Raw genomic sequence first — 20,689 nt, 5'->3', positions numbered from 1 at the left:
AAACACACTAGATTGGTAAATGAATAGGCTGAATTGTGAAATCGTATGGTGGAGATGACAGTCGAGTATTGAGCGAGTTTTTCTTCATACTGCTGGGAAGCGAGGTGTTTCAGGCTCTACTGTCACGGCGAGGAAGGCAACTCAGTACAACACAAGTTCAAACTAATTCAGCCAACAAAACACAAACTAAATCGGCAAAGAGCCAAATTACTTGGCAATCTATTTAATCTTTTCTTCCTTATTTTTTCACACATCTTTCCTGAAAAGGAAACAGAAATATTCTTTTTTTTTCGCACTTTCTTGAAAAGTGGATGCAAAATATGGTGAGTAAAGAGGTGTTAGGCCCTGGCCAGCACTGCACTGAGGGAATCAGACCTTTCGTGAGAAGGGAGGTAGAGAGCTGTGGATGAGAAGACAAGAGAGACCGCACACTTTGGAGAGGCAGAGACCAGAGAGCCCCACTTAAGCCATCAAGTGCAACCCAATATGGCTACTGTATCAGGTCCTCACGTATATCTCCACAACCTCCAAGTGTGCCAGCCACCTCTTCAGCTGAAGAGCCTCTTCCAGGCGGTCTGCGGCGTCTCTGCACTCTCGGGTTTGCCCCTCCTTCCCTCTCCTCCCTCTCCCCTCTCTGACGTCCAGCCTATTTAAGGAAGCCCTTGTAAAGGAAATGAGAGCGACTGTTGAAGCTCTCATTCTCCAGACCTAACAGCAGGTCCCTGAGATTGACGCGTGTGATTCGCTGCCGTGCGGGCCTGGGGGTGGATGAGCCGGCGCCGCCAGCCAGAGACGAGCCTGATCCCGATCCCTGCACAGGGGAGAGAGGGAGGCGAAATGACCATGAATTACTCACAACAGCTATCTAAATATAAAGCATCCATCAAACAACAAGGTAAGACCAAATGACTGCATAATGTTTACACCACTAACTGTTGAGTCATTGTTTACCTAAACAGCTCCCACCCCTACACCCATATGCTGAACATTGATGTATCTTCATATTTAATTTATTAATGTTAGATAACAACTGATCTTTCCAGTTATGAACATTGTGGATGGTTGAAAGATGCCTGCTACTGAATAAATAAGCAGCAATAATGGCTCCTGTAAATCCACTTTTTGAGCTTCTGAACACAGGCTAAGCTGTGTGATCCAGCCCCTTGTGCCTTCTGTCAAATGTACAGAGCTTCTTTCTCATTGTTTTATTTTTATCTTGGGATTTGGAAATTCCGAACGCAAAATCAATAATTTAGTAATATGAGTAGATCTATTAAGATATGCAGTAAACTACCGTGTCATACTTTTTACCCAGCAACACTAGTGATGACTTGACAGGCACTACACCTTCCACTCTGTTGCTACTAGTAACAGCTCCAAGTCCATTTGAAGTGCAGTGACATTTCGTTAAAAGTTAACCCAAAGGTAACCTACAGGATGGGATTTTGGTCAATGTTATTCTACCCAGTCACAGTGACGGTGTAATTAAATGCATTGTTCTGCCAGACTGTGATTGTTTTTCCTTCAATTTTCAAGGAACGTTCTATAGAACACTACAAGGTCACATCACCAAGTTCTTAAAGCACTAGAAGAAAACTCTGGAGAAAAAATAGAGCTCCAGTAAAATCCACGAGATGAGAGGACAAAGCACAAAGACCATTTCAGTAAAATCATAGACAAATATCACTTATCATTTCCTGGTTTGTTTAGTGGTGTGTCCATATGCGAGGGGAACTCTACTTGACAGCTGACCAGACCAGTCTAGAAGAGTAATATACTGTTGTTTGTTACCTCAGCCGCAGAGGGAGAGGTTGTGGAGTCTCCAATCTTTCTCTTCTTCCTGGGGCCGATGGCAGCCAGCGCCGCCATGTTGGCCTCCCTTTGTCTTATCTGGGCCAACTCCTGCAGTTGCATCTGGACAACACAGACATACCAAATTGGGAATGACAAATAAACATTTGCAAGCGGGGGGATGCGATGGTCCGTCCTGTCTGGTCCTACCTCCTTTGCTTTCTGTTTCAGTCTCAGCTGCTCCGGGTCCTCTTGTCGAGCTCGAGACTACAAAGTCAAAAGTGAAGATTTTGTTAATAATGGACGTAGGAATAAGCAAGACCGCAGCTCCAGCTGTGTGAGGCTGTGTAGGTTTGTAAACATTTTGAATTATTAATCGATCGAAGTAAAGTTTGTAAAGTAAACCGCATAACCTTCTGATTTTGGCCAAGATTCAAATCCCTTCCTAATTCCAGTCTCAAGGGCATCACCGACATTCATCAATGTTATCATGAATGCGGTTCTTCACTTTTACAGACAACTTTGTGGCCATGAACTGTGTGTGATGACTGAAGTGAAAAATCATTATTATGGTATAAATCCATGATATTTAGGTGTTGTGAGTTCCTCTCAACAGCCATTCGATACATCACACAGTGAATTTGTTTAGGCCACATTCTAACAGCCAACCTCACAGCACGGTAACCAACCTCACAGTACGGTAACGCACATCTGGAGTTACACAACAGCTGCAGGACACTGTGACTCAAACTACACAATAGCTTTTACAGTTTTATACATTAGCTTCATTGCATTTCTCAATACTGTGTCAACTGTTCCAGACAGTCAGTCAGTCAGTCAGTCAGTCAGTCAGTCAGTCAGTCAGTCAGTCAGTCAGTCAGTCAGTCAGTCAGTCAGTCAGTCAGTCAGTCAGTCAGTCAGTCAGTCAGTCAGTCAGTCAGTCAGTCAGTCAGTCAGTCAGTCTCTCTCTCTCTCTCTCTCTCTCTCTCTCTCTCTCTCTCTCTCTCTCTCTCTCTCTCTCTCTCTCTCTCTCTCTCTCTCTCTCTCTCTCTCTCTCTCTCTCTCTCTCTCTCTCTCTCTCTCTCTCTCTCTCTCTCTCTCTCTCTCTCTCTCTCTCTCTCTCTCTCTCTCTCTCTCTCTCTCTCTCTCTCTCTCTCTCTCTCTCTCTCTCTCCCTCTCAAACACATATCTTGGCACAACAGTTAATCTCACAACCGAAACGTGCCAAAGCTACCAAAACACTTACTACATGTTACAAAATCTGCTCATTTACCCAAACAAGCACAAATATGGTCTCACAACACACATATTTCACAGTATGACACATCATCACTCAGTGTCGGCAACTTTCAGTCTGGTAAGCACGGTGTGAGCACAGTGGAGGACGGCTACAACAGCTCTAGATGTCAGTGGAGATGCTGTGTAAGGGTACGGTACATGTGTTGGATAGACTGTGTGGAGAATCTTCTGTCCGAGCTGATATATCACAATCGATCGAGCTCATTTTTCAAGACATGAATGAACCACCCTAGCACCACCAAAATGACATCATGAAAGATGTCACAGTTGTTAATGTCATGAATGGAACCACCCAAGCGACGCCCCATAATGCTATGTAATGATGTCACAGTTGACGCATGAAAGAGATACGAGGGTGAAGACGCTGAAATATTGGGGGAGGGCTGTAACAGAAAGGACCGGCAAGAAAAGGTAGACACACCCAAAGGGGGTCCAAACTGACATGAACAATGATTTACCTGCTGGAAGATTAATATCAAGGAAAGACATGAACATTTGGATTGTTGCACTTGCTGGTGTTTCAATTAAAATGCTGCTTCTAGCAAAGTGTTTGTGGGCAATTGCAGGGTTACAGGAGGCTTCTTGGAAAGTTGATTGTAAAATCTCAATTGCTTCAAATTCTTCACAAAAGGCTGCTCCACTGTACCTTAGCTGCCTTTAGGAGGATCTCTCTCTCCTGCTCCTCCTTCCGCTGTTTCTCCATTTGGTCCAGCTGTTCAAAGAACTTCAGCTGGGTACGCACATCACTGCTCTGCTCGTAGCTTTCACTCTCCTGCCAAAAGAGGGCAGTGTTACAGAGTTCCTGAGCAAGACTGGGCTGATAAGGCAAAAGGTGTTATAATCGGGTCTAAAATAGAGATTCACAACATAACAGGAGGCAACTATCGATCTCCTACTGAGCACAACATTCGAGATGTAGTGGGAAAGCAGTACTATGACGCTGTAACCACACCTTGAAACTGAAGTTCTTCTGCTGGGCCACTTGGGAAACCTTCTCCAGTAGGCTCTGGAGCCGCTGCTGTGTAGCATGGGAGACATAGTTCACCACATCTCCACCCAGGTCTGTCACTCCAAACCTCCTGCCTAGACAAGACAGACGTAGGAAATCAGTCTTAATCTGTATGTGACACACCAAAATTCTAACAAACCGACATTTATGCCTGTACTCCCAAAAGTACCCCAAAAGTCAATTACAATATTGGGACACATTGGGACACATTGGGACATATTGGGACATATTGGGACATATTGGGCATCTTCAGCTATGATGTCATGCAATGTCATATGGGGCAAGGAACACGTGATGTCATTTGGGGTGTGATGTTGTGATGTCATGATGTCATATGGGATGTCATGATGTCATGTGGGATGTCATGATGTCATGTGATGTCATATGTCATATGTGATGTCATGTGATTTCGTATGGGATGTCGAGACATGTCATATGAGACATCTTGAGCTAGCTTAGTGAGACTACTCATGTTCTAATGTATGAATGGAACTGTGTGTTGTTTATTTATTGTTATTTATGATTTATTTATAGTTGTTTTTTTATAGTTTATGCTGTTATTTATTACTGTTCAAAGATTCAGGCACAACACAAATGCATTTCGTTGTATTATCATATACAATGACAATAAAAGCTATTCTATTCTATTCTATTCTTTGTGGGTGGAGGGACGGAATGATGGATGGATGGATAATAAAATATTGGAGACTCACCTATCTTCAGCATGATGCTCTGCAGCGTGGTGAGGGAAAGGAAAGTCTGGTCTTTGCAGGAATGCGTCACCGCTCCTACCAATTCAGAATTGGTTGCTAATATGTGAGCACTTTCCTCTGTTAGGTTCACGCCGGCCATGGACGCCACATCATTGATGTCATCTTCATCTCTGTACACACAGCAAGGCAAGCCAAGCAAAACATTCACTTTCCCCTAAAAGTAATACTAAAGCCCCGATGCATATTTATGATTGTAGACAACATACTGATGTTGAATTTTTAAATGTTGTTGTTCCTCTTACTTGAAAGTGCCTCCCGCTTCCTTCAGCTTGTTCTTTTGAGCTGTAGACAAAACTGAAGCAGCGACGTATCTAGAAGCAGAAGTCAGCTCTGGCTTCACTATGGGACCTGGCAGACAGACAGTGACAGGGAGCTGTACTATACCAAATCACCATCAATTACAAAAACAGACACACACACACAATCACACATCAGGGATTTATTAGGTTCACATCCTCACCAGGCTGCAGCTCTTTAAGATGGACCTGTGACTGTCCCAGAACAATACGGCCTGGAGTCTGATTCCTGAGGGTCACCATGGGGGTTGTTGGCAAGGTTACCTGAGGTCTTAACAATGCTCTCTGCTGCTGAGGCTGAACAACCTGAAACAGGAAAGTTAGTAAATGTAGATGATGTTATCAGCGCCATAGCGACATGTGTTTAGACGTCATAGCGTGACTTCAGTTTACCAGTGAGGACGTTTGCCCTGGTTTGCTGGTGCCAGGCTGAAGCTGGGGCATAGTGAGTGGGGTGTTGAGGCGAGGACCCGGGCTGCTGAGTACCACTGTTGCAGAGATGGATGGGGTTGATGATGTGGAGGAGGCTACACTCGAGGCTGGCAGAGGGAGCTGACTCTGCTGAATGAAGGCTGCTGAGTCTGGGGTGAGCTGCCTCAAGGTTGGGAGGCTCCTCTGCAGAAAACACAGACAGGTGTACAGATATTACAAAGGGGTTTCCTTTGGTCAAAGGACATATACATATTACATATACACATGAGTGAAAATGACCATTGAAAATATGCTTCATTACCTTAAGGAAAGGCACAAGGTAGGGCTGTGGTGAGGAGTTGAGCTCTTTGTACAGTCTGCAGGTGAAGTCCTCAGCCTCCAACCTTCCCTCCTAGAACAATCACAGCATCGTGGGCAGGGAGTGAGAGTTACTGTGTATATTAACAGGTAAGCATCATGCATGTATTGGCCGATGGAGTCCACAATTCTGTAAAGAAATAAAATAAAATAGAAACTAAACAGTGAAGAAAATGGAGTCTATTTCTTACCAGAAGGTCCTTGACCAGCTCCCTCACACTGGCTGCAGTCTCTGATGACTGTTTCCCAGAGGATGCTAGCTTGATTAACGTAGACAGGAAGTTCCTACATTTCTTGACATTCTCCATTGTTTCCTTCCAGAAACACACAACACATTCAAATTTAAAACACAAATCCATGTATAAACTTGTATAGCAATGCATGTACATTAAAACATCACAGAATTATTTGCCTACCTATATTACACAGTGTGCATTTGTCTATGTCCTGTATCCATCTGATATACTCACTGTACACGCTAATGTGAACGGTTACAGTCCTTACAGACACCCAGCTCTATCTAATCCACAGGGCTTAGCACAACTCACTTTGCTCACTGTTACTGAGGTAACTGTGGTCCCAGCTGATTGGCTGCCTACCCTGGGGGTCATTCCTTGTACTGTCGCACCAACTGAGCTCTGGGAAGAGGGAGATCATCAGCTTAAAATGAGTTCAAAGCTGGAGTAAACTGAAAAGGAACATTGTGTTAGCTTGCACTTTAGCAAGTAATTCTGGCAAATTCTCCAGATGTTTCAGGTATGCTTCAAAGAACTGCAAATGGTAGTTCATATATAATTGTCAACAATCAATTCAAACTAACTCAGTTAAAGCATGGACAGGATTTGACTGAATTTAGCATTTTGTAAAGAACAACAAAAAATGTAATGACACGATGTGTTTACAAAACAAAACAACACATGCACACAAAACAAATAGTGAAACCACTGTCAAGTCAGATTGTTTTTCCCTTCTACATCCATAACCCAACATGCTTAAGTCCAACAGAAAACGATACAGGAGGACGTGAGTGAAAGTGCAGACCTACAGAAATGTATTGCCATCAGTTCCCCCTTAATAAGATACCAGAAGACATGATGTAAGAACTCCTGAAACCGCCTAGCTGCTAGCTTGTATACAATGTTTATTTATAACTGTGGTAAATTCCTTCCAATTAGGGGGGAAAATCAGATCTCTTTTTGAACTCTCAATATGTCCTGATGAGACCCTACCAGTGCCAGGTTAGCATAGGAACTGGTACTGCTTGTTTACGACTACCTAAGCACAACTCATAAATGTGAATACTCCACACAGGCAGCAGAGAGGGGTGTATTATTAATCCTTTAATGAGTAGCTGTCATAGTAAAAGGTGCAACACACAAATAAACATTATCAGAGATAATCATGCTAGAGATACCTGAAGGACAGGAGGTCTGTGAAGAGTGGTGGTAGCAGAGAGTGAAGTTGGGACTGGAGCCCTCTGTCTGATGTTGGTGCCGGGGGCAACTTGTCTGCTGATGATGGTGGTTCCAGGGGCCTGATGGAAGACACAAGGCACGACATGATATGCAACACCAGCTAAAGTGAGAGTAATGGCTGTTGTTAAACTGACTTTCCTGGGTGAACTGTGTGGTCTTACCTGGCCAGGAGGCATATTTGTGGGTGTAGCTGGCCGAGCTGCCATAGCTCCCTGTGTCTGGGCCTGCGCCTGCGCCTGCATCTGGGCCAGAGCCTGCTGAGGAATCATCAGCAGCTGTCCGCTCTCACTTCGTACGAGCACCATCCCTGAAGTAAATCAGCAGATAAAATAGCTTAAGTGTAGCAATTTATTAAGAGTATCTAGAGAAATTGCCAATGAGAGCTGATGTCAAAAATGAGGTCCCCCTCAATAAATTAAACAGTGCAACGCTGAGAAACAGTCAACCTGATTGATCCATACTATGAAACACATAAAAGGTAATCACCATAAATCATAAGAGATAAGTGGGTTGGTGATATTCAACAGTTCACGTGTAGAGTTAACAGAAAGTAATATGAGCAATGTGACCTGACACAAATCTGTAGCACTTTACTTTGTCATTGAGTTTAACAAAGGATTATCACAGCAACATGCACACTAAACGTTTAGCTCATGAGGTAAAGGCTGCTGCAGAGACAGGAAAAAGTGACCAACTGAACATTTGTACGGCCCTCTACAAAATACATTAAACACGGACATAACCAACACTGTTAATATTTAGTAACATTAATGTGAATGTACAAACTGACTTGGTGAAAGATTGTCCTTAAACGTTATAGTTTCACTTACCCGGGGGGAGCTGAAAGTTCTGTACACTTGGCTGACCTGGGGAGCTCTGCGGGAGCCGTGGGGCCAATACCTGCGGAGCAAGAGCCCGGATCCCGCCTGCACCGACAGCTGCCATCGGCGGCGTTGAAGTCCGTGGAGCACTGACAACGGCAGGAGTAAGAGCCTGCTGCGGTGCAGACTGAATGATTGTTGTGGGCGCCTCTGTTTTAATTATCCGCGACCCGGCGCTCACTGTCACTGAATTGGTCGGTTGGCTGTTAAACACAGTTTGTATGCCAACACCTGGCTGACCTGTTGTACTGGAAAACACAGCCGGACTCGCATTGTTGTTCCCATTCAAAGTCAAAGCAGACACCGCTGTTTGCCCTGGCGGCCTGGCGAGGGTCACCGTAGGTCCTGTCGCCTGGCTCACGGGCTGAGCAGAAGCCACAACACTCGGCGAGCTCATTAGATGCGTCTGAATTACACTGTTTGGCGATGGGGACACTATCGTACTGTGCAGTCCTTTCGACAACACTGGTCCGCTGTTGACAGCTGTTGTAAATACCGCAGTACTTATCACTGTCGTCCCAGTGAGAGGGATAGCGCTTCCTGCATTGTGAGAGTTCATAGTTTGGCTCCCATTGAAAGTCTGCGCTGAGAATGACGCTACTTTCCCCGGGTGATTAGAGGGAGAAGCAACATCGGCACTGACAAGTGTTCTGCCTGGGTTGTGTCCCGTGGTTGAGTCCGTGGCCGTCGGTGCGTCCATAGTTGAACCATGGGGAGCTCGTTATGGTAAGAACCCCTGCACTTCAACTTGTTCAGAAGGAGCGGAAACAATCTCAAATGTGATGGGGCAACACTCTGACAGTTCGAGTGTTGTTCTCTGTCAGTTCCGCTGCTTGCTTGTCGTGTGTACTCGCGAGAGACACAGCGCAAAACAACATAAGTACTTACGCCGTACCTGTTTTAGCAACCCGTCTTGACCAAGTCCCAGCTGGACATTAGCTCGCGCTACCCCTGTTCCCGGAAATAGCAGTGTAATTACCGGCTACCTGGTGTCTAACCCGGGGATTACTGTGACACGATAACGGCAGTTGTGACTGAACAGACCGCACGGGATGGTAAACTAGCGCTTTATTCACCTCTGTATGTAAAAATAGTTCATCCAGCGGGCCGGGGCCAACCGCCATCTTCACACTCCTGCGAGCTTGTGAGAAGTAAAGTATTTGCCATCTGACGTGCGCGTGCGCATAACGAACACAACGTCATCGTGTAGGGGCTTTGGTGAGCTCTCATTGGCTGCTCCCTCTTGTTAAAGGCGGAACCAATGGCTTCAGCTGTCATTCCACGGGACACAGCAGGCGGAATAACATCGAGTCCGTGTCCAAATGTTTTTGTCGAATGTCTCATTCTCTCTGCCGTCTTGGAGCATATTAAATAAATATTTCATGTCAGAATTGTGCCGTGTAACTTGTAGTGGAGTAACAATGCGGTTTACAACAAGCGAATCTCCCGAAATTCGGCGCTATGTCACTTCTAAAGCCCCGTGCAAGATGGCTGCAGTGTTTTGGCCAGCGAGTGAAGTTGATGTTGTGAAGTGGCATTTGACGGCGCCACACCCTCTTGTTTTGAGAGGAAAATACCACGCTGTCAATGAGTGATAGAGTTTGTTGTAGAGATTGTGCACATTGCAGACAAATAACACAGTGTATGCACATAATTAATTTCAACAACACAATATTTACGCATGGCTCTCTACGCAGACAAAATCAACCATTAGTAACAAAAAAATGTACACCTAGAACGCTGACACAAACGATGCTTTTCAACGACTCTGCTTAGATTTTAATTTAGATACTCTTGATCTTGATACATGTGTATATTACTGTCCAAAATATGTTTGCACTTTTTAATGCTTTGCCCCGATAAATAATATTATTAATAACAATTCCAAATAGTTTAGTGTGGGGAGTTAACATGTAAAACAAACGCTTAATGTTGACCGTCAAATTGAGTCGTCATGGGAGAAAGATAAAATAACAATTTTATCATCTTCGTACTTTTCCATATTTTGCTCCGGGCTACCTCAGCTCCCCCGTGTACGCTGTAACTGTAATCAAACGGACCCTTCGTCACGCACAGCTGACCCAGTCTGAGGAGGCGATCTTATAAAGCGCACAGCTGCACACTAATTGTGCACGTTGCATTTAGTTAAATGTTGAATTAGGCCTCAGGTTATTCTGCGTGTTCAATTGAAAAGCTTTTTTGTGCAAGCTGCAAAAATGAGCGCCGGAGGAGGTACTCCTTACATCGGCAGTAAAATAAGTTTGATATCAAAGGCTCAGATTCGTTATGAGGGAATATTATCCACTGTCGACACAGAGAACTCCACCGTTGCTTTAGCCAAAGGTAGGTTGGTGATTTGTACAACGTGGCCAAAAACGGGCCGGCCTGCATATGCTCTGTCCTTTTGTAATCGCGGTTTGTTCAACTATTTTTGTGTAATTGGCAAATTCAAGAGCACATGCTTGTCTGTCTGTTTGAGCATTTAATGTGGATAGGATGTGTCACAGTTTGCACGACATAATTACTTTTTTTTATGCCAACAGTTAAGTCATATGGGACAGAGGACCGGCACTCAGACAGGCCAGTTCCACCCAAAGATGAAATCTATGAATTCATAATCTTCAGAGGAAGTGACATCAAGGACATCACTGTGTCTGAACCACCAAAACATCATGGCTTACCTCGTGATCCTGCCATTTTACAGGTATCTGTGGCAGTGGGGGGACTGTGCAAGTATGCAGTATTAAGTAAAAAAAAAAAACAGCCAACCAAATAGTTAAATTATTAGTAATGTGATTTAGAAACTATAACCAAGTTAACTTACGTCACCTTGACTTTCCTCCCATTTTTTTTCAGTCGTCTATGGGCAGTTCCTCTGCTGCCTACCACCCACGCTGGAGTTCATACAGGGACATGTTGCCCACCTACAACCAGTTGGCTGCCAGCTCTCTACTCAACCAACAGTACAGTGCAGCACTTGGCCTTGGTATACAGCTCTCCTAAACACATTAAATGTCTGCTGCTATATTCATGCTTCTATTATAATCAGATCTATGTGGTTGTTAGACATGTGTGTATCTATATTTAATCAATCCACAGTACCAGGACTTCATGGCATTCCACCCAGAAGGGGTCCCATGGTGGAGCAGGCTGTCCAGACAGTGCCCATGGCTACTGCTGTCCAGAAAAAGGGAAAGGCTTCACCACAGCAGCAGGCCAAACAGCCCGTTCATCCAGCTCAGCGCTCTGCCCGGGATGGTACCCAGGTTCAGACGCAGAAACCCGTTGGTATGCAGAGGTGACGATATACTATTCCTGCATTGCTTCTGTTTTTCCCCCCTTAATGCAAATATCTTGAATATTTTCACCTGTATAGTTCCAGCAACGCCTAAATCCAGCACAAAAAAGATTCAAGACCAAGGCAATGAGAACCAGAGACAAAGACCAAAACAAGGTATCACAAATGTAAAAAAATAAATATATATACACACTCTGTAAAAAGGATGATGAGCTCAAGCATAAGTTAATATCAGCCACCTACTGAGATAATTTGTCCTGTTGCACCTTGGGAACAATTATGCTTAATTTTTGTGTCTACTATGTTTGTGCAGGCAGTCGCAGGTCCAGGAACCGCAGCAGAGGCCAACTTATGGTGAAAAACTCCAAGGCCACAACTTTGCAGTTTGAGACAGATTTTGACTTTGAAACTGCAAATGCTCAGTTTAAAGATGATCTTACAAAGACTGTAGGTATGTTAATGGAAGTCGGCACAGTCACGCTTGGCGAACATGGTGAACAATTTATAAAGTGTGTTCAGCTCAGTTATTTTCTCAGTTGCAGAAGAGAAGGAGAATTCTTGGGAGGAGGCTCAGGATGAGGAAGCCTTGAAAGATAAATACTATGACAAAGCAAAATGCTTCTATGACAACATCTCATCTGACCTGAAGCCCAGGTGAATATGTAATATTTGCTGTTAAGGTTTGACGCCATTTCCTGAGTGTTTTGTCAATGCGTCTTGCCTTTTGTGTCCTCAGGAGAACCACGTGGGCAGAGGAGAGAAAGTTGAACATAGAAACATTTGGAGTTCCCGGACGCTTCCTGAGGGGCCGAGGGTTCAGACGCAGAGGCCTGAGCACCGCCAATCAGAGAACCCTCCCCAAGATAGGCAGTGGGAGGGTGTGAAGGCTGTTTTTTGTTTTGTTTTGTTTTGGTTCAGTATTCTATGAATAAGTGTTGTAGTTTCCCAGTTTATTTAAACGAGAACCTCCCTATTTCCTCGAGGCACTTGAAGTCCAGATAATTTTGTTTATCCCCAAGTAAGAGTTTGGGAATTTTGTACCTTTTTGTATTTAGGTCTAGGTAATCTTTTTTTTTTTTTTTTTATTTAGTCCTGTGGCTTTACCCAATGGTAGTCGTTTTGGATGCATGGAATTTGGTTTTTGGTCTTTTGGAATAACAGGCCAATAGGCATGCTGTTTTTGTTTTTGACTACATATTGGCAACTTGGCTTTCATGTGTCCTGGCCATCCAAATGTAATTCTTTCAATACTCTGGACTACTTTCAAGAGAGTGGATGGTTCTTTTTTTCCAGTGGGAATTGGGAACTATTGAGAAATGTTTAATGACTACTGTTTAATAACAAAATATGACTATAATATTCTTTTCTGATACTTTATATTCTCATATTAAAGAAAATGTTTAACATTTAATATCTAAAGGCTTCTTTTAGATAGACTTTACACCAACCATTTTAAAAACATGGCTTGTAAAAGACTTCCATTTGGTTCAGTGCTTGGGAGAAGAATAGAGAATAGTGGCTGCAGTTCAGTTTTATATATGAGGTGGCTTGCAAATGGAAGCCAGTTCTTTGAACCTGGGTCCTAGGTTCATCAGCTCCCTTGGATCCAGCTGATCATCAGGAATTGATATGTGGTCCAGTTCTGAGAGGTGATCTGAGTCCCCCTCGTCTGCGTAGCGGTGAGGCCGATAGTCCCCAAGATCCTCCGCTTTGGCCTCAACGGAAGAAAGTCTCTGCAAGCAGGTTGGAAAATTAAAGTCAAGCATATCTGGTGTTTTTTGCTTCTGGTACAGGCATCTACACTGACTTGCGCGATACGGTAGCCATTATGGTGTGTTGCAGCACTCCCCTTAAATCATAAAGTAGATACAAGATGTTCACTACAAACCCGATCAAGCAGGGCTAAGAGCATCACATCTGACACCAAGCTGGAGCTCTTTCTGTGGAGGGAATACATTGAGCTCCCATCCACAACCTGTACAAAGCACAACAATTTGCAACTAAGTTTGTTTTACTGTTGCGTCAAAGTAATGAGAAGCAGGAACAAAACGTGGAGCTACCTGGTTGTGATGGTAACCATTGCCTGTTGCATACTGCAGAGTCTGAAGTTGGAGAAAAGGATGGACAGCAAAATTGAAACTTGATATTTGGAATGCAGAACAATCATCGTTCTCATTGCCAAACCTTCAACTGCAAAGGATGTGCTACCTCATTCCAGTGCCCGTTGTAGAGATGAGAAAGGAGATTGCTCCTGTAATCTGTGACGTATGTGTAGCTGAAATTATCCATTTCCTGTGAAACATATTTTTCTTAAATTAGCCAGCACCAATAAAAAAACAAGCATTGAAGGTCTCACTAACATGCCCACCTTCATTGATTGTATTGTGTTTTGCATTCCTCCATGCTGTCCTTGCCAGTTACATAGATCCTTCGTCTTCTCATCTGTGATACCATCAAGTACCTTGTTTAGAACAAATGGAAACTTTGTCTCATGTTTGAGGGAAATTTCAGGCTAAGTACCCGGCATGTGTGTCTGTTTCTGAGCAGTGACCTCACAGTCTGTTCCTGGTTTCTCAATGTTGGATGCGAGCAGCGTTTCTCCGTAGACTTCGTCAGTCTGCAAAGTTGTGAACTCCTTCTTGCAAGAAACGATGATTGCCATCAGCAGCGCCACTGTCAGTGAGAGATGACACAAGAACACAGGTGGTGTCCTAAAGCTGTTCTATGTAACCTTTTGACCTGAAAACAATGTCATATTGCCATGCATATATCAGAATGACAGGTGTGTCAGATTGGTCTTGTGTCCAGGTAAAGCCCCTCTCCGGCGCCATGACAGTCTTGGGCAAGCCTGTGAACTCAAATAAGCAAACACACCCTAGCGGTCTAGCAGGACTCACCATAGTGGAGATGCAATTAGAGGGCGGGATGTTTGTTATATTAAAATGTGAGGTCAAACTTTTTTGACCCAGAAGAACAACATTCAACTACTAAGTAAATAAGTAAGCAACGCAGAATACAGTGGAAGTAGATTCTTACACAGGACTAAGAGCAGGGAGACAAACACGATGCCCAAAGCTCCAGAGCCCACTTTTGTGACAATGTGTCGGCTACTTTGGCAGTTGGGTGTGACAGAGCAGTCACACACTGTCACAGAGAGGGTGTGTGTGGCAAATTGACCCTGCAAGTCAGAGATCCTCACATCTACTGTGTGTGGGCCAGAGTACACGCCAGGCTCCCTCACCAAGCCCACGGTGAAACCTGTGCAAACAAATGTGCATGTAAAATGGTTGTTTGACTAAATGAGCCGGACATCTTGACCAAATGGCAGCGTGCTACCATACGAGGGGGCCAGTCTCCATTTTCCTTTGACATCCCCCAGCAGTTGAAATTGGAAAGGCCCTCCGAAAGGGCTGTCGTCCAGGTCAAAGGCTGTGATGTTGGCAGTGGTGGGGTCATCAGACACACACATGTCTACACGGTCTGTCATCAGCTGAGGCACGTTGTCATTTTTGTTAGTCACATGGATCAGCAGAGTGACCAAGCCAGTCAGAGGTGGATCACCTGTCCCAGAGGAAAGATGTGTGTCAAAGCAGTGGGCAATTACATGACATATTTCCTTGGATATGAAAATATGAAATATACTATGGTGGGGAAAAGTGTTCAAGCATTTTACTGAAATATAAAGCAATTGAGTAAGAAGCAATACCACAATGGACTTATACACCATTACAAGTAAACATCCTATATTCCTTTTGTTATTAATTTCTTTCTTACTTCTTATGCTCTTTGTTTACAGAAAAACGGGAAGAATGGGAATAAGGGAGTAGAGGATGAAACAATGAAGAGAGAGAGGAAAAGAGTACAAAATACGAGTTAATTTCATGCTGAACCTAAAATGTAAATCACATAAATGTATTTGCGTAAATACAAATGTCTAGTAATGTAAATACTCAAAATAATCTTGATTGCAGCACTCTGTTAGTTTTACCCTTATCCACTGCGTGCAGTATGATGGTGTAGATGCCGTCAACAACTAGAGGAGATTCTCTGTCAGGTATCTTGACTGTGGTGATGTCGCCTGTGTGAGGATCCACCTTCACCCAGCCTCCAGGATCACTCCCTACAGTGTATCTGTAGATTCATACAACATGCTTAATCACAGGAAACCTACAGGAGGGTCCAGAGAAGAATAAGCTTATCACTTACACAAAATCTCTTGCATGCATGGAATCGTGATCAGTCGCCGTCACTTTTTCCACCCAGGTTCCAGTGGGAGTGTTTTCCGCCAACACAACCTCTATGCTGCTCACGGTGAACACGGGGGGGTCGTTGATGTCCTCCACGTGAATGAGGACTTTTACAGAATGAGGCTGACCCAAGCCGATACTGTGAGCAGTGTTGACCTTCCAGAGGCCAGAGGAAGTCCTCTCCTGTACCTCACAGGAGAAGAACGGCGTCTCATTTTCCACCGAGATGGTCAGTTCCGTCTGTTCTCCTTCCTCAAAGTCCAAAGGCTGAAATTTTACAGAACACGATTTAAGAGCTGTTCTGTATGAGGCTAAGTATGAAGTTAAATTGTTAATTGATGATATTGTATGAACCTTTGTTCAGTTAAAAATGTGGAGTGAACACATTGGTTTCATCATTAGAAAAAAATGGAGCTTTGTGCTTTCAAAACTCTGATTACAACTTCCTGTTTCGGGGAGTAGTTTGAAAGCTTGAAAATTGGGGCCTCAATATACAAAAATGTAAAAAGCTTCACGATAGTTTTGCTTGATGTTTTATTTCTAATCTAAGCAATGGACCATTATGATCACGCTATACATCGCCCTCTGCAGGTACAAAGCCTTTATACATTGTGTTTCATACATTGAATTGTGCTCCAAAACACATAATGATTTTGATAGGTTAATTTGGAACGTTTGCAAAATATATTTTTTCTGTGACAGTGTGAAAATTGAAGAAGCATTTTTGTTGACTATTTCCCAACAAAGGAGGACAAGTAGGAGCAGTATTGTCGTGTCAAACATATTTGTGGTCAGTAGTGGGCAGTGATGTTATATAAAAGAGCAGCATTTACTTTAACGATGGTCAGGATTCCGTCATTGGTCTGTGGCTGTGTTTCTATCTTGAAGTGTCCTCCTTCATCACCGTGGATGGTGTACTTGGCTTTCCATGCTAGGCTATTCTTGCTGTCTCTGTCTGTGGCATGCAGTTGGAGGGGACTCGACCCCGTCTCACCTTCCTTCACTTTGCCATTCCCCTGTTAGACAGCAGAGGAAAGTTTGCAGGAGTCGATACAATTTAACTAAAATCTTATTTTGTAAGCAGCGTGACTATATGCACTGTGAACAAGCATAATAAACAAAAAGTGTGATTACATGCATAAATACATAATCACAGACAAATATACTCCATTATAAGTGAAAGTTCTGTATCTGAAATCATACATTAGTAAATATACGTCTATTAAATGAGTTATCATTAACTTACGAGTACTGATGGTGAACAATTGTTCCTATCAAAGTTAAATTATTGTTTTGAAAATCTTGGAGAACTTTGGAGATCAAATAATACAACTTTTGTCTTCAGTTAATTTGACACGTTACTTGTTTGTGTCTTTTTAAACAAAAGCTTTTCCACTCTTTTGCTTTGTGTAGATACAAAGATTTTATCTGACAACGCCTTAAAAGCACAATATTCCAATCTGAAACGTAGTGATGCAGAGGACCGCTTATTTTACTTCAAACTTGCAGTACTTGACTGAATGTCTCTGTCCAGCTGATGTTTGGCCTACTGTTTGTCCGCTGATAATCGGCAGGTTGTTGTTTCCATCCTGAATGTGAATTAAAACAATGGTAGAGCTCGACAGGCTGACGACATCACCGTGATCTTTGGCCTCGACCAACACTGTGAACTGCTTGGCCTCCTAAACACAAAGCAGATGCACAAGTGTTTAGATGGTGAACATCCTGCTTTGTGTGTAGAATAAAGAATGTACTGCACAATGCAGTGTCACTGTGTAAGTCATGTTCAAGACGTGGTAACCATTTGTCAAAGTGGTTGACAACAAATGAGTCTTACAGAGTCATGTTTGTTCATGTTTGTGATAAAGCAGTGATAAGTGATACTCGCCTCATAATCCAAACATCCCTTGAACGAGATTACTCCAAGGTCATTGATGAAGAAGTCGGCGTGTGAAGGCTTGGGAGACACAGATTTGATCTCATAGTGAAACGTTGAGTTTGGCGTCCCTCTCTGGTCTCTGTCGTACGCATCCATGGTCAGGAGTTGCGAGCCTGTTTGGGAAATGTTTGTTTGATTTGATTTACAGACATTCCCACCTCACGGAACTTCTTGTTGTTTATTATGGTATTACCGGCATGTACTTGTTTTCAGTTGTAACTAGTTTGTATGGACCGGTACAGACACTGTCCCTTTAAGAAAATTACACTTTTGGGTGACGTCATCACGTCGGCGTGCGAGTCTGATGGAGAGTTTTACCGCGCTAGGTATAATAAGAAGATGCTGAAAGAAAGAGAACATATCGCCCACTGTATGAGAGAAGTCCCTGTCACATGTTGATTCAAGTTTATTAATGAGACGCAATAATCTGTCTAAACAGCGCTGTACGTGTGAAACTGGAGTTGTAGTGTGATAAATGTTAAGAAGAAGGATTAGTACGTCAGTTCCAAGGAAAATGTCTTTGAATGTTTTATGTTCCTGTTTGTATTTTGTTCAATTACTAGAGATGTGAACTTAGGTCATGTACTTTGTTAAATTCGGCTAAAGGTTGTACAGAAGTTTTACCCAGAAGCAACACGCGTGTTCAGTAAGAACACAGTGTTGTGTATAATGTTGAATAAAGCATTGACATCTCATGTATCAGCATTGTCGCTGGTTTGTTGATTGATTGTGGTTTACAGTTGTGACACCAGAAAATGACTGCTGGAAGCTTAACTGGAACTGGGTACATTAAGCAGGCAAATAAAATAAAGTGCATTCAAAAGTCTTCAGTAAAGGAAATTACCTAAAATATTCCTATGACCTTTGAACCTTTTATAAATTCGGAAAATAAATACCCACTAATTAAATTTGTTGTTTTGTGGTGACTTTTCTGGGCAACTTTATATTTCATAGCTCTATACCTTGGGTTGTTTCTTCTTCAACGCTGATCTCGTACAGCTTCCTCTGAAAACGTGGTGGGTTGTCGTTGATGTCCTGTATGGTGATCTCAACGCCCAGTTTAGTGTCCAGTGATAGATCACCCCTCTTGGCCTCAAATCTCAGCTAGATCGGATGAAATGTTTGACTCTCAAGTTAGTGATTGGCACTATAGAGCTGCACAATGTGGACGAAATACCTATAAGGAAATTGATGAAGATGAAGAAAACTAAAGATTTGCAATTTTAACACCAGAAAATGATATATGTGTATGTATAGTGTGTGAGTGTATTACTCAAACGGTCAACAATCGTGTTTTAGTAGAATCAAGCCAGATGTGTGACAAAGGTGCCCAGGAAAACAGAAGTGGCATGGCCTTTTTTCCCTACAGGTATTTCATGCACAAATGTATCAAACATTCAGCTGAGATCTGTCACTGTCCAACCTTGAGCTTTGATTTGTCCTCATAGTCCACAGCCTTGTGGACATACACGATGCCGGTGTCTTTGTCTATGGACAGGACTCCCTTTGGCTCCTCGTCCACTCCTTCACCGTAGAGATCGAAATGTATTCTATACTCTCGCACGACATCAATCTACAACACAGATGTTTGAGTCGGTCTTTGTGAGTCTGGGGGTTACATATGTTTCATTTTTGTTTAATTGCACAAGAAGGCGTCTGCCTTTGCTTGCTGGTGTTCACTACAAGCGCAATACAGATGTTTCTAAAAGCAGCTACACAATAAGGTGAAACTCACATCTGCATGTTGATTAAATTGTGAAATATGATCTGAGGATTCACTGATAATGGACTGTTTCTCTCACCTTGCCAAGCTCGTATGGGAAAGGCCCCGGGTGCTCCTCCTCAATGCTTAAGGAATCAATGATCCAGGACCTTCTGTGACGGCTCAGCATGTCTGAGCAGGTTACACGGGATAAACTGTGCCCCTAAAGAAAGTATGAACACAAAAGGCCCTAAACTATCTTCAAAGCAACACTGGTGGTTTCAGCCAACACCAATAATAGGATGTTTGACATTCATGACCTGTTAAAGGCTCCTTATTGTCTGGACTCTAGTTGGGGAACCTGTTTTCAGAGTGAAGTGCACACAGGAATTCCCTTCAGGTTGTAATATTGAACTTCAAGGCAGCTGTACCCAGGCAGAATATTTCTACTTTAAATGGAAACCAGAGATTATCTACAAAATGACTCCCTGATATGGATACCTAAAATATGTGATAAGACTTTCGGCAACATCTTGAGACAGAATAGATAAAAATATCAAACCTCCTACACAAGCAAATGTAATATTATGTTCCAATGTCCTATAAAATAATATAGCATGGATTATATCAAACGCTACAATATTAATCTATAATATCTAGGTGAATTTATTCTGTTAAAATAAAACAATTTGAGAGGATTTCTATTCAGTATTGTGACGTACCAGAAGGACGAAGATGATGAAGAAGAAGCCGAACATGGTGCTCGTTTAGTTCATCCAGCACTGCAAGCTCCAGCTGTGTTACTGACATTCATGTCAAGCTAAGAGAGACCCTGCCCTTTCTACTTCACACACACATACATGAACACATAATCATGTGGGGAAGAGCCTTCAGCGTGTGTGTGCGCATGCGTGCAGGTTGCTGTTTTCACCTGTCTGAACACTGCTGAGCCACATTTGCTTTTTTGCAGTGTTTTCACTCTAAGCTATATAACATATTTGAGATGACTTTCAAATTTACATTAATTCTCGAAAAACAGAACAACTAGATGTTGCCTTTGCTTTGACATGACCTTATATGGACTCAGTTATATGTTAACTTTGCTCCTTTTCGTGTGGTCTTTATGAGGTTGTCCTGCAGGTTTTAGCAACACCCCTCCCCTTCCCCTGGAGCAGAGTGCGTGCCTGACC

At 43.1% G+C, this 20,689-nt stretch overlaps 3 protein-coding genes across 3 annotated transcripts; 1 reads left to right on the top strand and 2 right to left on the bottom strand.

Moving 5' to 3' along the window:
• Positions 1–295: 295 nt before the first annotated feature.
• Positions 296–9,488, bottom strand: taf4a (TAF4A RNA polymerase II, TATA box binding protein (TBP)-associated factor). The gene is made up of 15 exons (XM_076156768.1): positions 8,263–9,488; positions 7,594–7,739; positions 7,372–7,491; positions 6,506–6,595; positions 6,149–6,271; positions 5,902–5,991; positions 5,562–5,783; positions 5,333–5,474; positions 5,115–5,220; positions 4,813–4,982; positions 4,043–4,173; positions 3,737–3,862; positions 2,002–2,058; positions 1,792–1,914; positions 296–811 (listed from the first exon to the last, which is right to left on the bottom strand). The coding sequence occupies exons 1-15, from the start codon at positions 9,011–9,013 to the stop codon at positions 647–649; spliced, it is 2,562 nt and encodes an 853-aa protein (XP_076012883.1). The 5' UTR covers positions 9,014–9,488; the 3' UTR covers positions 296–646.
• Positions 9,489–10,529: 1,041 nt separating this feature from the next.
• LOC143005375 (protein LSM14 homolog B-like) lies at positions 10,530–12,951 on the top strand. The gene is made up of 8 exons (XM_076156772.1): positions 10,530–10,656; positions 10,857–11,017; positions 11,170–11,299; positions 11,413–11,601; positions 11,690–11,767; positions 11,925–12,062; positions 12,148–12,265; positions 12,348–12,951. Exons 1-8 carry the CDS (start codon positions 10,530–10,532, stop codon positions 12,493–12,495), a joined length of 1,089 nt encoding a protein of 362 aa, XP_076012887.1. The 3' UTR covers positions 12,496–12,951.
• A 192-nt stretch (positions 12,952–13,143) lies between these two features.
• Positions 13,144–20,257, bottom strand: cdh27 (cadherin 27). Its single transcript, XM_076156858.1, has 15 exons — positions 20,222–20,257; positions 19,600–19,722; positions 19,221–19,370; positions 18,760–18,901; positions 17,747–17,910; positions 17,409–17,540; positions 16,692–16,874; positions 15,818–16,125; positions 15,600–15,742; positions 14,948–15,172; positions 14,648–14,869; positions 14,163–14,284; positions 13,672–13,713; positions 13,500–13,586; positions 13,144–13,344 (listed from the first exon to the last, which is right to left on the bottom strand). The coding sequence occupies exons 1-15, from the start codon at positions 20,255–20,257 to the stop codon at positions 13,144–13,146; spliced, it is 2,280 nt and encodes a 759-aa protein (XP_076012973.1).
• Positions 20,258–20,689: the final 432 nt, after the last annotated feature.

The sequence above is a fragment of the Genypterus blacodes genome, unplaced genomic scaffold (assembly GCF_046128005.1).
Source record: "Genypterus blacodes isolate CSIRO-AG114 ecotype Tasmania unplaced genomic scaffold, CSIRO-AGI_Gbla_v1 ptg000070l_1, whole genome shotgun sequence".
Lineage (NCBI taxonomy): Eukaryota > Metazoa > Chordata > Actinopteri > Ophidiiformes > Ophidiidae > Genypterus > Genypterus blacodes.
This window is presented reverse-complemented; position numbering and strand designations above follow the sequence as displayed.